Source organism: Chelon labrosus (genome assembly GCF_963514085.1).
Source record: "Chelon labrosus genome assembly, chromosome: 16".
NCBI lineage: Eukaryota > Metazoa > Chordata > Actinopteri > Mugiliformes > Mugilidae > Chelon > Chelon labrosus.
This window is the reverse complement of record NC_140349.1, coordinates 21,766,943-21,779,583: the sequence shown is the minus strand read 5'-3', so window position 1 is coordinate 21,779,583 and position 12,641 is coordinate 21,766,943. Positions and strand designations below refer to the sequence as shown.

At 41.4% G+C, this 12,641-nt stretch overlaps 1 protein-coding gene across 4 annotated transcripts in view; it reads right to left on the bottom strand.

The window, feature by feature from the left end:
• trappc9 (trafficking protein particle complex subunit 9) overlaps positions 1-12,641 on the bottom strand; it is a 213,790-nt gene that overhangs the window by 62,597 nt on the left and 138,552 nt on the right. For all 4 annotated transcript variants that reach the window (XM_084563278.1, XM_084563281.1, XM_084563280.1 and 1 more), the window contains one exon: positions 4,031-4,184. In XM_084563278.1, the coding sequence (XP_084419404.1) occupies positions 4,031-4,184 (154 nt within the window). The remainder of the gene's footprint in view (positions 1-4,030; positions 4,185-12,641) is intronic.

The window sequence follows — 12,641 nt, the reverse complement described above, 5'->3', positions numbered from 1 at the left end:
AGGCTTCAGTGGAAATGTTCGGTAGCAGAAGCGGCTACGGCTAATTCCCATTGGTACAAGCTGGATGTTAGGGTAGCATATGATCAATAGACTATTGTTTGCAATCCTCAAAAGACAAGTCAGCTTCGGACATGTTACATAGTTTGCTTGTTTGGGTTGTATTATTATATCTACCAACACATTCCACTGTGGTTACACTTCCTAACAGAACCATAGTGCAGTCAGTCCTGTCGACATTTTGTAATATGTTGTACTATACTATATAATGTAATGTTTTGATAATTGATGGCTATGTGAGCAGTATACTGTATATTTAACAGGGGTGACTGCTAAATTAACTTCAAAAGAACCAATAGATTTGATCGTGGCCATGTGAAAGGGAACTGCATGTAGAACCCCAACGAGGAATGACTTCCACACTCATCTTCTGCACACTGAATACATGTATTTGTGGCAACCAAGCAACACATTCATTAAATCATTTTCCCGAAACCTGCTACGGATCAGAGCAATCACACAATCTCTGCCAATGTGCACATGATCAACATGCTTGTTCAGTGACTAAAATTATTTTCAGCAATCATTCAGTGTGGCAATTTTCTGTTTGTTGAATAACAATTTGTATGTCATGCACGACAGTTCTTCACAATTTCACAGTTGTGTAATTCATTGCAGTGTGTTGCTTGGAGAATTGGTTCATTCTAACTTCGGGTCGGAAGGGTGGCTTTAAGTTTAAAGCTATTTTTATTAGCCTATATATATGGTAGTGCCTTCAGGAAGAACTTTAAACCCAACTTTAGACTGAGAAATAATACAAATAGTGCCTATGGACCACAGCGGAGTACAGTGCTTTGAAGGTGATCTGTACAGTTTGAGTTCTGAACCAGACTGGTGTCCTTTTAACTCAATCATACTTAAAATATCATGCTGTTGCTTCTGGCTTTCAGACAAACTGTAATCTGGATGTAATATGCAGTCTACGACAGCTTTCAGGGAGTTGCAATAATAACTGTGAAGCAGTTTAGTGCTGGTTAAGAAGGCCATTGGGACACAAATGAACTTCCACACTGTGACCTCCTCAAGGGGAAGACACGCTTAGAGCATTCGCCTTTCATCTCCTCTATTATGCTTAGCGCCTGCACTGTATATGGCAAAGCCATTCCCTATAAGTGAATCACCACTGAACACCATCAACAAAACAGGAGTAATATTGTGGGGAGCTCATAAATTACAAATTAATATGACTGTTATTTCGCCCACGGCCAAGTGAGTGCTTCCGAGTGTGACATGCAGTGTAATCAAATGTTTTATTTCTCTAGTTTTTCTTGCTGTGAAGAGAAATTCCACCCGGAAGCAACATTTACATAAAGCTAATCCAATGATTTGAGACAGTCAAGTCACTATCTATACAAAGAGATGTATCTACGTGAAGGAAATGATACAATAAGCAAGACTTGACTGCATGACTGAATGTGACATTTGTGGGGTATTGGTATGTCAGCCAACGGTGACAACAAAAGTTCTCCTCCATCCAAATGAGTTATATTTGAACGCAAGGCACATATCTGTGACTAAGAAATATTCGTTCAATTTTCAACTCCAGGGACTGTGTTGTACCTCTTTGTCAATTAGATCAGCTGAACATTTAATTCTGAAATGTCCTTAATGCCTTTCTTTTCTGGCCTCCCTGGAGCTCAGAAAAGCCACAGTGGCTGTTTCGCTGTCTACTGAGTAACAGTGAGAACAGTCGAACGCCTCCATGCTGTTCAACTTCAGGAGAAATTCGAAAATTACAACACAACATATGTCCTAATTTGGATAAAAATGATCAAACAGGCTGTTCCAGGTGTTTTTTCTGCAGCAGTAAAGGGAGCGCTGCTGGGAACACATCGTTATGTCATTTTCTTTCTTCATTCCTGCCTACACGCTGCCAAATTACTGGTAGATAAAACAATGCACATAATGACGGGAGTGTTTACGCCTTCATAAAAAGGAAAAATATGATAGCAATTTCAGTAGCTCAAAGATTGGATTCAATATTAATTGCTTAGCGTGCTCACAAGCAATCTGACAGGCAGCTCTTAACTCTCTACATATGCGCACCGGTACCTGCCAAATGATGAGTGATGGGCTGATACAAGGCACTGTACGGATCAATCTGGCAGCTGATTATGTGATGCGCTCCCGAGCTCGGCCACGTTACTGCGGTGGCAGAGTGGAACTGAATGCGCGAAAGCACAGATGTTGGGGTTGGCAGTCAACCCCTTCAAGCAGATGGAGGAAGTCTGCGTTAATGTGGAGGTTATTCTATCTATAAACATCAGTTTGAAATTGGTTATTACACAAGCATAGGGAAGAAATAGCATTAACATAATGCTTCTGTACAGACTTGTTTGCGGAGTAACGTTAGCTAATTAAACCCACCAGGATTTACCTGCTAGCTTCATATTTGAATCTTAAAACGCCAGGATTTATTTTTGCTTTAAGCCCCTTCCACACGTGCATTGGAATTCTGCTGTTTTCTGGACATCAAGCAGAGGAGCTGTATGCAAAAACGAAAATGTCTCAATCAGTTGGACTGCACATTAAACTGACTTTGTGCTACCTGCCCCCTCGTACAAAGTCCATGTAATGTCAGATTGAAAACAAATCCAAAATACATGAAATATTAAATTGGAATTAGAAAAAAGGGTGCTTAAAAATGTAATGCTTTTCTCGAATTATAGGATTTATAAGAGAGGTACTGCTGCAGTAATGGCAGATATCTACTTCAGCCAACTACTCAGATGCACAACATGAACTCTTCAAGGTTCAAGACTTTCTTTTAAGGGGCTTAAGGGAGGTTTCTTGGCCAGAATTTTATCTGCCTCAGTAGTTCTTACTCCCAACATAGTTCTTTCAAGGGCCCCTGGTGACTGCAGTGTTAAAAGTTAACTAGTCACAAAGAACCATTGGCTACCAAGGTTTTACCCAGCACTCATTTAGACACATCTTCAGCATGGGGAATGGGGACTACTCCTGCCTAACATGCTGTTGATCTTGTGCATACTACCCAAACAACTCAGACCAGCTGGAGCATGGACTCTACAAGATTTGTGTCCTGTGGTATCAGGCACCAAAATGTACACAACAGTATAGAAGTCCTGGACATTGTGAGGTGGAGGTACAGCTGGTCAGAGTTGCCTAAATCACCCCATTGCCAGTGTATGGTTTCTCCCTCCTCAGAGAAACTGTAGGTGGGTCTTCACCATTGGTGACTAAGAGCATCTCTCAAGCCTTGAAGTTCTGTAGACGCTCCAAGCCAGTCTCCTCGCCCGTGTCTTTAGATCTGACACTTTCTCCAACGTCCTTTTTGCTATACGTATGATAATATTCTGGATAATTTTTCCACACGGATGTCCCATTGGCTTTATCTATAGTGTGAAAACCAATGGTATCAACTATTTTTTAAACACGCTTTACAGTAGGCTGATGTCGACAAAGAAAAGAAAAACACTAAGCAACAGTGCCTATGCGTTCAAACCAAACCTACACCTAATCATTTTTGATTTCTGTGAGTGTTTAAGGGAACAAAAACAAAAAAGTTTCCTTCCTCAATGCAGCCTCCTGACATGATGTCAACGATTTCCCTGAACAGACTGAACATCTGCTTATAAACTAGGAACTATAGGATATCATATTTGATACATTTATGCATCACATTTACACACAAACAGAATACACTAAGATATCACTTCACAGTATCAGAGCAGTATGTGCCTCACCATACGCTTTCCCATCTGTCAATGCAGGCAATCAAGTTCCCTAGAAGGCCTCCAGATGTGCTGTATCACTGAGCTAACTGATGTCAACAAACAAAATTCAGTACATGGAACGCTGACAAAGTCTGTCTGACAGTATGATACTACTGTAGATTACCTGTAACTGGTTCAGGACATAAATCAGCTGTTATCATCTCTGTCTGAAGCCTTTGTAGCTATGCTCACGTCGCATGAAGCTTATACAGTACATAGAGCCACTGAAAGGATATAATGTTCCAACAGATGCCCAACTTGCTGTTGATCTGGCAGCCCTGGGCATGCTGCCGCTCCTCTTCCAGCTGTTTGGGGTTACTGAAGCGAACAGTTTCCTGGTCCGGCTGTGGCAGACTCTCAAAGTCGAACTTGTCAACCTGGATGGCCATCCTGTAAAAAGAGAGAGAATAAGCACTTACAAATGCATGTTGCTGATTATATCATTTTTGACTGGACAAAATGAAGTTTTAACATTCTGGGAAGGACAGTTACATAACTGTAATTTGAAACTTTAAAACTAAAGGCTCAAATGACAGCGATGTTTTTAAATGGTAAATGGTAAATGGCCTTGCTTTTATATAGCGCTTTTCTACCTATTGGTACTCAAAGCGCTTTACAGTCATAGACACATCTACCCATTCGCTCACACAAGCACACACACATTCACACACCAGTGCCACGCACTGGGAGCAACTGGGGGTTCAGTGTCTTGCTCAAGGACACTTCGGCATGTGGCATTCCGGGGATCGAACCGCTAACCCTCTGGTTCGTGGACAACCCGCTCTACCTACTGAGCCACAGCCGCCCCTTTAAGGATTCAGTTTATGGACAAACTGCTTGCAGATGATGTTTGGAGCAAATATTTTGCTTTGATAAATGTCAGCTGTTACAAGTTCAAGAATTCTCTCTCTTCAGCTATTGATTAATTATAGTGACACTTATTACTAACGACAATTATTCATAAATTGATGGACACACAACAAAATTTGCCTTTAAGGCACCAGTCTATTACCCAGACATGTATTATCATTACCAATGAAGTTGCCAATCAAATAACTTCAGCACTAATGTAATGTATCTCTGATACATTAGTACACTGATCAGCCGCAACATTATGACCACTGACAGCAGGAGTAAATAACATTGACCATCTTGTGACAAAGTTCTGCTGGGAAACTTTTGGACCTGGCATTAATGTGGATGTTAGTTAGACATGTAGCACCTACCTAGACCAGACCAGACACCCTCACCCCATAGCAATGACAAACGCTTTAGGCACGAGGTGTTGACCTGGCCTCCAAATTCACTAGATCCCAAAACTGATCAAGTATCTGTGGGATGATCCACAGAGGCCCCTCCCCTCAACCCATAGGACCCAACGGCCCCCACTAACAACATTCTGTTGCCAGACACCACAGGACACCCTCAGAAGGCTCATGTCCATTCTCTGATGAGTCACAACTGTTTTAGAGGCACAAGGGAGACCTACACAGTATTAGGAAGGTGGTCATAATGTTACGCCTGATTGGTGTGGATTGCATTTTGACACAAACATTCATGAGTAAAAAACTGAATGAAAAGAGTAATTATGTGCATATAATGTAAAATACACTAAGTACAGTGTTGAAGTAAAACGATTTCACATTCATTGTTATTGGTAGAGTTCGTTACAATCTGAGCTTTGAGTGGTTGTCTGCCATTGCGGAGATAAATAACTAAATAAATATTAACTTAGTATGAAGTATTGCAAGCTTCACATGAGTTAGAGGCACTCTACAGCTTATTCCAAAATGTATATCATGTCCCCAAGTCTCCATGTCTTGACACACTAACAACAAACAGCGCTGTTCATGGTTCTCAAACAGAGGTAGGTAGCGACCAATTAGAGACAGCAGCTGTTATAATATTCTACTACCCCAAGTGATTTGGTATGTTTGCATACAGAGCAGTTTCCAGCTGGCTACTTGTGATCTGATCACTCAGGACACAGTCAAAAACGGTATGAACAGGGCATGAGGTTCTAGAAGTTTGGGGACATTGTAATTCCTTGTTGGGCTCTTTGCTGACCTTGCGACAGCCAACAGCACTACAGGCTAGCAGGCTTTTACATCCTAGCCCTGGTCAGTTACAGATGCTCTCTAAACAGCTTTGAGTGCTCATTAATCCCCTGATTGTACACTGCCATTAATTGTTCAATAATGAGTCACTGAAGGGAAGGGAGAGATAACACGTTGGCTATCAACAATGCTTTTGAAAAAAGAATACATTAGATTCTCCTTTTATGACTCTCAGGTGATCTGTCAATAGTTAGATCTGTAAAGACAACACGTTGTTACAGATATACAGTACTTTGTCATGTTTGTCATCCAAGGAAGGATATTATAACTAAATTTCACTATTTCCAATTCTGTTGTGATCAGAGCTTAGCTGCAACAAAGGGGATCTAACAGTAAGCATCATGATAACAACACGGAAAAGAAAGTTTTACTCTACTTTCTATTACAATTAAATTTACTAAACCTAATTTTAAAACAGCAAAACAATCTTCAACCAAAATCCATAAAAACCATTAGAGTAGTGAATCTGAGTACAACTCATTTCATGCCCTGCTCAGGAGAGGGGTGAATCTTAAATAAAATGAAATATAGTCGTGTGAACTATATATTTAAGTACAGGCTTTATGAATTTACAGAACCCATTACTACATTATCACACAGCTGACATCAGTGGAAAATCTTGCAAACTCTTCTGCTTGATGACGAACAACACAAGCTGTCTGGCGTGGTTTGGCAAGTACTAAATTATTTATCTAGTCTGAACAAACACCCTCAGGTCCAAGTTTCCCCTGGCTATACTGTGGTGTTTCTAACTTATTGATTAAAATAGCCAACAAAAGCCATGGTGTTCTCTGCCTGAGGTTTCATTAAGTGTCACATTCAGGACATCCAGACAGTAGATTTAACAAACTAAGCATACCTGCGTTCATTAAAATGACCCACAAGGCCCCTTCTAATTGCACCCACAGCGTTCTGGCCCTCCATTCAAAGATTAAAACATCAATTGCAACTCTTCTATCTCTGCACGAATCTCTGTAGAGTTCAGTGCTGATGGGCTGATATTGGGCTGATATTAACATAACAACAGAGACTACATAGGTGCATTGATTTTAATCTGGACCCCTCCTTCCACATGAAAAACAGATGCTAAAGAATACTTTGAAATACACTGCAGGGATTACATCAACTGAAAATCTGGCCTTTTCATTTTCTCTAAGTTATGACTCATCCTCTGAAAACCACATAAATGCAGAAGATCAACTTTAAAGGTATCTGTTACTTTCTTTGAAGATGTCCATACTGATACTGGACCACATGACTATGGGCGTGTTCAGACCTTGCATTAAGATCCGATCTGGGCAATCCGATTATGTTAAAACACATGTGTGAACACCCCCAGCACGCATTGAGAGGTTAATTACGAAAAAATAAATATATCTAAGTAAGAATTTGCAAAAGTATTTAATTGTCTTAATTTTACTTTACTACCAGAGATTATGGTACATAATCCAGGGTTGGAGTTATAATTGCAGGTAACTGAGTTTTGTGCAGGTCTAACTAACGACAGGGTGGAGATCGATAAATCATAACTTAATGTGTGTGCCAATGTCATGACACACACATATAAACAGCGCTGTTCTCGGTACTGGATCAGTGGAAGAGATCCATTAGAGACAGCTGCTGTTAAAATATTCTACCGAGCCCCAGATAATGTCAGGGTTTATTTGCATACAGAGCACAAAACTGAGATCAGAGCTAGAGCTGCATTTGGAGATGCATGTTGATGTCATGTATGAACACATGTACCTAAAGGTGCCCAGATAGCCCAGATCGGATCTTAATGCAAGGTCTGAACAGGTGCTATGGTCTAGGAAAATGCAAGACACTAATGTTCTGAATAAAAAGCAAACTTTTTGCTTTATTTTTCAAACGTCTAAAATGCATTCCTTATGGCATTGGTTTTAATGTGGTTATGGGGAATGTGTGCAGGGACATTCATAATCTTATCAGGACTGTATTGTACTTGGCTGTGTGATGGATCTTCGTGTTTTTCCAATGATCTTTTCACTGAAGCAAACAACCTTCAGGCAGTTATTTTGACAAAGGGATGCGAACCAGACAATCAATGAAAACGTTAAATACTTCCGATAAAAAGAGGAGTAAAATGTTGTCAATATTCTCAGACTGCGTCCAAAGGAGATTCTTCTTAAAAATGTGATCCCTGAACCACCAAACTATCTACTGAATAAATACTGCAGAGTGAATCACGGGCAGGAACCTACAGCAGCACTTTACAAGAGACAAGAAATGTCTGTGGCCTTTTAGTGGTGGCACAATGACTGATTGGCTTTACTTCAAGTGTTTAACTGGGTGACAGACACTATCAGATCCTTCTTTATACACAAAGACCAGAACAAAAAAAGGATAACTCAGTGCTCCTATCATTCAGTACTTAGAGAAGTGACACAATGTGACTTTGCTAACTGCAAATTACCTGGACATCTATCTCCACAGGAGACCAGCTTGCAAAAGGAAGTTCTTATAAAAGCAGTGTGTCACTCAGAACGTGGCTCGGTGTTTTTAAGCCTTAAGCTAAATTACTGCTTTGGCAGGAACCATGCTGACTAATGCAAAATATTCCACACTGCAGACACTCAAGAGATGAGGCCACATTTGCTTAACTTTGTTCCCTTGAGTTTGATAGGAAACACCATAGATGGTGTGTCCATGCACTGATCTACATGTTTTCCCTGGATTCCGGTTCAGAGGCCACAGCAGCTCACTGAAGCCAGGCCAGGGCTTTGCTGTGTTTTCTCCATGTACCTTCCATCATTAAGAAATAAAAAAAAAGTTCTCTGTGTTGACCACGCACGAACACTAGCTGCGAGCTGATAGGACACATCAACAGTCAGTGACGTCAACACAATAATGTCAGTTTGCGCGAAATTGCAATGTTTCCATTCATCCCAAATTATGGCAGCTCCTGTTGCTGGGTTTGCTGAAAATGAGACCTTATCAGAAAAAAGCCTGAAGCCAATCATCAAGCAGCACAGCCACTATGGATGTGCCTCAAAACACAACCACTAGTTTTCCCACCCAGAACAATGCGATAGCAGCTTGTGTTTGGACTACATTACAATTCTGGGCAGGTGCACGTCAGGTTACAGCAGAACAGGGTCTTGAGTAGGGTCCGGGGCAACGCACTAGTTCTAAACCACGCTACAGTGAGTTTTGTCAGATTGCTGGCTGGAGGAAAGCAACTAGGAGTCACCACTGTTTCCTTATCTACCAAGTTTCACATAAGAAGTCTGCGAAGACCCCCTGGAGCAGATGCTAATGGCTTGTATGTCAACTTAATTAGGTCTACACAGAACAAATTGTAACTTTTGTGATGAATAGTATATTCCTTCATCATGGATATTTAGTAAATAATTAACCAAAGAATTAACTCTGAGAGAATATATTCAGTTAGCTATCAACTAAATAGATTAGACAGATTAATATACTAATCAAAAAGAAAATCAATTAAACATTTTTGATTAAAAAATATAGTTTGCTGCACACCTACAAAACACCCTTTAATAACAGTTGACTTGAGCAAGTCTGTTTTAGTCATGAAGTTATTGAGTTTGCAAAGGTACGTACAATTACACGTGATCTGCTCCCTCGCCTGTCTTATGTACAGTACTGCAAATCGTAAATGAAATTATGCTAAGAGAATAAAAATCTCTGGATGAGTCCAGAGACACACACATCAAAGTGAGGTGGAGGACGAAAAGGCAATGCAATTATCATTTCACAGCCTTTACAACAAAGCATGGCACAAATTAAATAACAATTTAGACTTCAAAACAAAGACAAACAGGAAAGCTCCTGCTCTAGCTGTGCCACACTTAAATACATCCACCTTTGAAGATTAGTGGTGCTAGGCTTATGTCACTGACTGAAGTCCCATCTTCAAATGGGCACTGCATTTCATTCAGTCATCTTCAAAAGCGCACATTACACACTAATTCTAAAAATACCATATTGCAACAATGCAAATGGTCTGTAACTGGAAAGACGGTCTGGTGACGCCTGGGACTGGTTTTCTTTTTAGAAAGGTAATTGCTAAGACGCTCGTTTCCATTTGGTCAGTGACAATTCATGCTCTGGCAGCTAGGTGTCACTGTAGGACAGTCTTCATCGAGCACCGTACATCAGTCATTTAAAATCTTCACGAGAAAATATAGCAGGTTACATTAATGTCTCAAATAAATCTTTGTTACTTGCGTTTCAAACAGAAGAAGAAAACGGAGGTAAACATGACTAGCAGCTTTGAAACCATAGACAGTGTAAAGATGGACGACGGAACAGCTCCTCAAAAGTAAAGCCAAAGCAAGTAGAGCTCCCCCTGGTGGCTGGCTGCAGTGTAGCTGATAAGCTCCACCCACTCCATCTACCTGGACCATCTACTCCAAACCTGACAGGTATTAACCATAAAGTCAGATTACTGACAGTGAGGCGTTATATAGCCTTATGGCCTGAGGGACAAACAACCTCCTCAACCTGTCTGTGGACCAGGACATAGACAGCAGCCTGTCACTGAATGAGATTTTTACCTTATTATTTGATGAAATAGTAACTGATCATCTTATTCCAAGCTACCGTATGACTGTTAATGTCAGTTAGCTAATAGCATTAGTAATATGACGGATAAGATTACAAAAGACAAATTTAACTCGTAGGTTACTGCTTAAGAGTACTTAAATTATGGAATGTCAAAGTTAATGCTGCATTTCTGTAAAAAAAAAACAATGGTGTTACTAGAAAAACACCCAAACAAACACAGAACTAACTGAAAGGACAAATGTCATTCCTGACAAAATTTGATTGGATGCACTCAGTTTTATTAGTCTAATGTCCATGTCCATTGACTGACATGGAAGGAGCAGAGTTTGTGACGTATAGTGCAGCCAGCCACTCCAATTTTGAAGAACACTCATGTCATTTATGTTTAAGGACTCGGAGGTGCACAGCATAGGTGGACAGCCTATGGAACCCCTGTTGCTAGGCAACATCTTCAAGAGCAAACAAATGTGGTCACGTGACGCTGCTGCTAGGCAACATCTTCAAGAGCAAACAAATGTGGTCACGCGATTGTTGGGTGACATCAACTGGCGATAAAGAATGAACAAATGACGGCGACAAACGAAGAGTTGGAGAAGGAGAAGAACGATCTGGAGGCGAAAAACAAACACCTAGAGAAATGACTAGCTGGAGGAGCAGGACAGGGAAATGGAAAAGAAAAAGAAAAATCTGTTGAAGAATAAGAAGAAAATTCAGGACATAAGCAAAACACTGAAAGAAGAGACCAGTGATTTGAAAAAACAGAGAAAAATGAGCATCTGAAAGAGAGCATCAAAGAGTTTCAAGAGAAAAATGAAGAACTGAAGAAGAAGAATGAAGATTTAAATCAAGACAAGAGAGAACTGAAGGAAAGGAATCAAGAAACAGAGGAGGAAAATAAAGACCTGAAGCAGAGGAGTAATGAAATTCAGGAGAGCAATAAAGAACTGAATGAGACTAAGAAAGAAATAATGGAAAAAATATAATGAGCTGATGGAGAAGAATGGAGAACTGAAGGAAAAGATCAGAGTAATGGAAGAGGAAAAGAAAGAAATGGAGAGGAGAAATGCTACTCTGGAGGAGAGGAATAAAGACCTTGAGGTAAAGAAAGAAATGGAGAGAAAGAAGAAGGAAATTGACTCCACAAAGTCAAAGAAGAAAGACAAGAAGGAGAAGAAGGAAAAGAAGGAGGAGAAGAAGAAGAAGAAAGGTTTCTGGAGCTGGCTACGCAGAAAGTTCAGCAACATGAGAGTGGAAGAGGAGGATAATGTTGTTCAGGACGGACGTCAGTAGTTCCCTCTACCTCCACCCTCCCTCCATCTTCCTTCTAACCACCTTCTTTCACCCTTCCTCCATCTTAATCATCCTCACGTCTCCACCCTCCACCCTCCCTCCATGACCCATACACCATCCGTGCATGAACCATCAACCTTAACTCTCCACCTTCCCTCCCTCCGTGAACCATCCACCTTAACTCTCCACCTTCCCTCCCTCCGTGAACCATCCACCTTAACTCTCCACCCTCCCTCCCTCCATGAACCATCCACCTTAACTCTCCACCCTCCCTCCCTCCATGACCCCTCCACCTTAACTCTCCACCCTCACTCCCTCCATGAACCATCCACCTTAACTCTCCACCCTCCCTCCCTCCATGAACCATCCACCTTAACTCTCCACCCTCCCTCCCTCCATGAACCATCCACCTTAACTCTCCACCCTCCCTCCCTCCATGAACCATCCACCTTAACTCTCCACCCTCCCTCCCTCCATGAACCATCCACCTTAACTCTCCACCCTCACTCCCTCCATGAACCATCCACCTTAACTCTCCACCCTCCCTCCCTCCATGAACCATCCACCTTAACTCTCCACCCTCCCTCCCTCCATGAACCATCAACCTTAACTCTCCACCCTCCCTCCCTCCATGAACGATCAACCTTAACTCTCCACCCTCCCTCCCTCCATGAACGATCAACCTTAACTCTCCACCCTCCCTCCCTCCATGAACCATCAACCTTAACTCTCCACCCTCCCTCCCTCCATGAACGATCAACCTTAACTCTCCACCCTCCCTCCCTCCATGACCCCTCCACCTTAACTCTCCACCCTCACTCCCTCCATGAACCATCCACCTTAACTCTCCAACCTCACTCCCTCCATGACCCCTCCACCTTAACTCTCC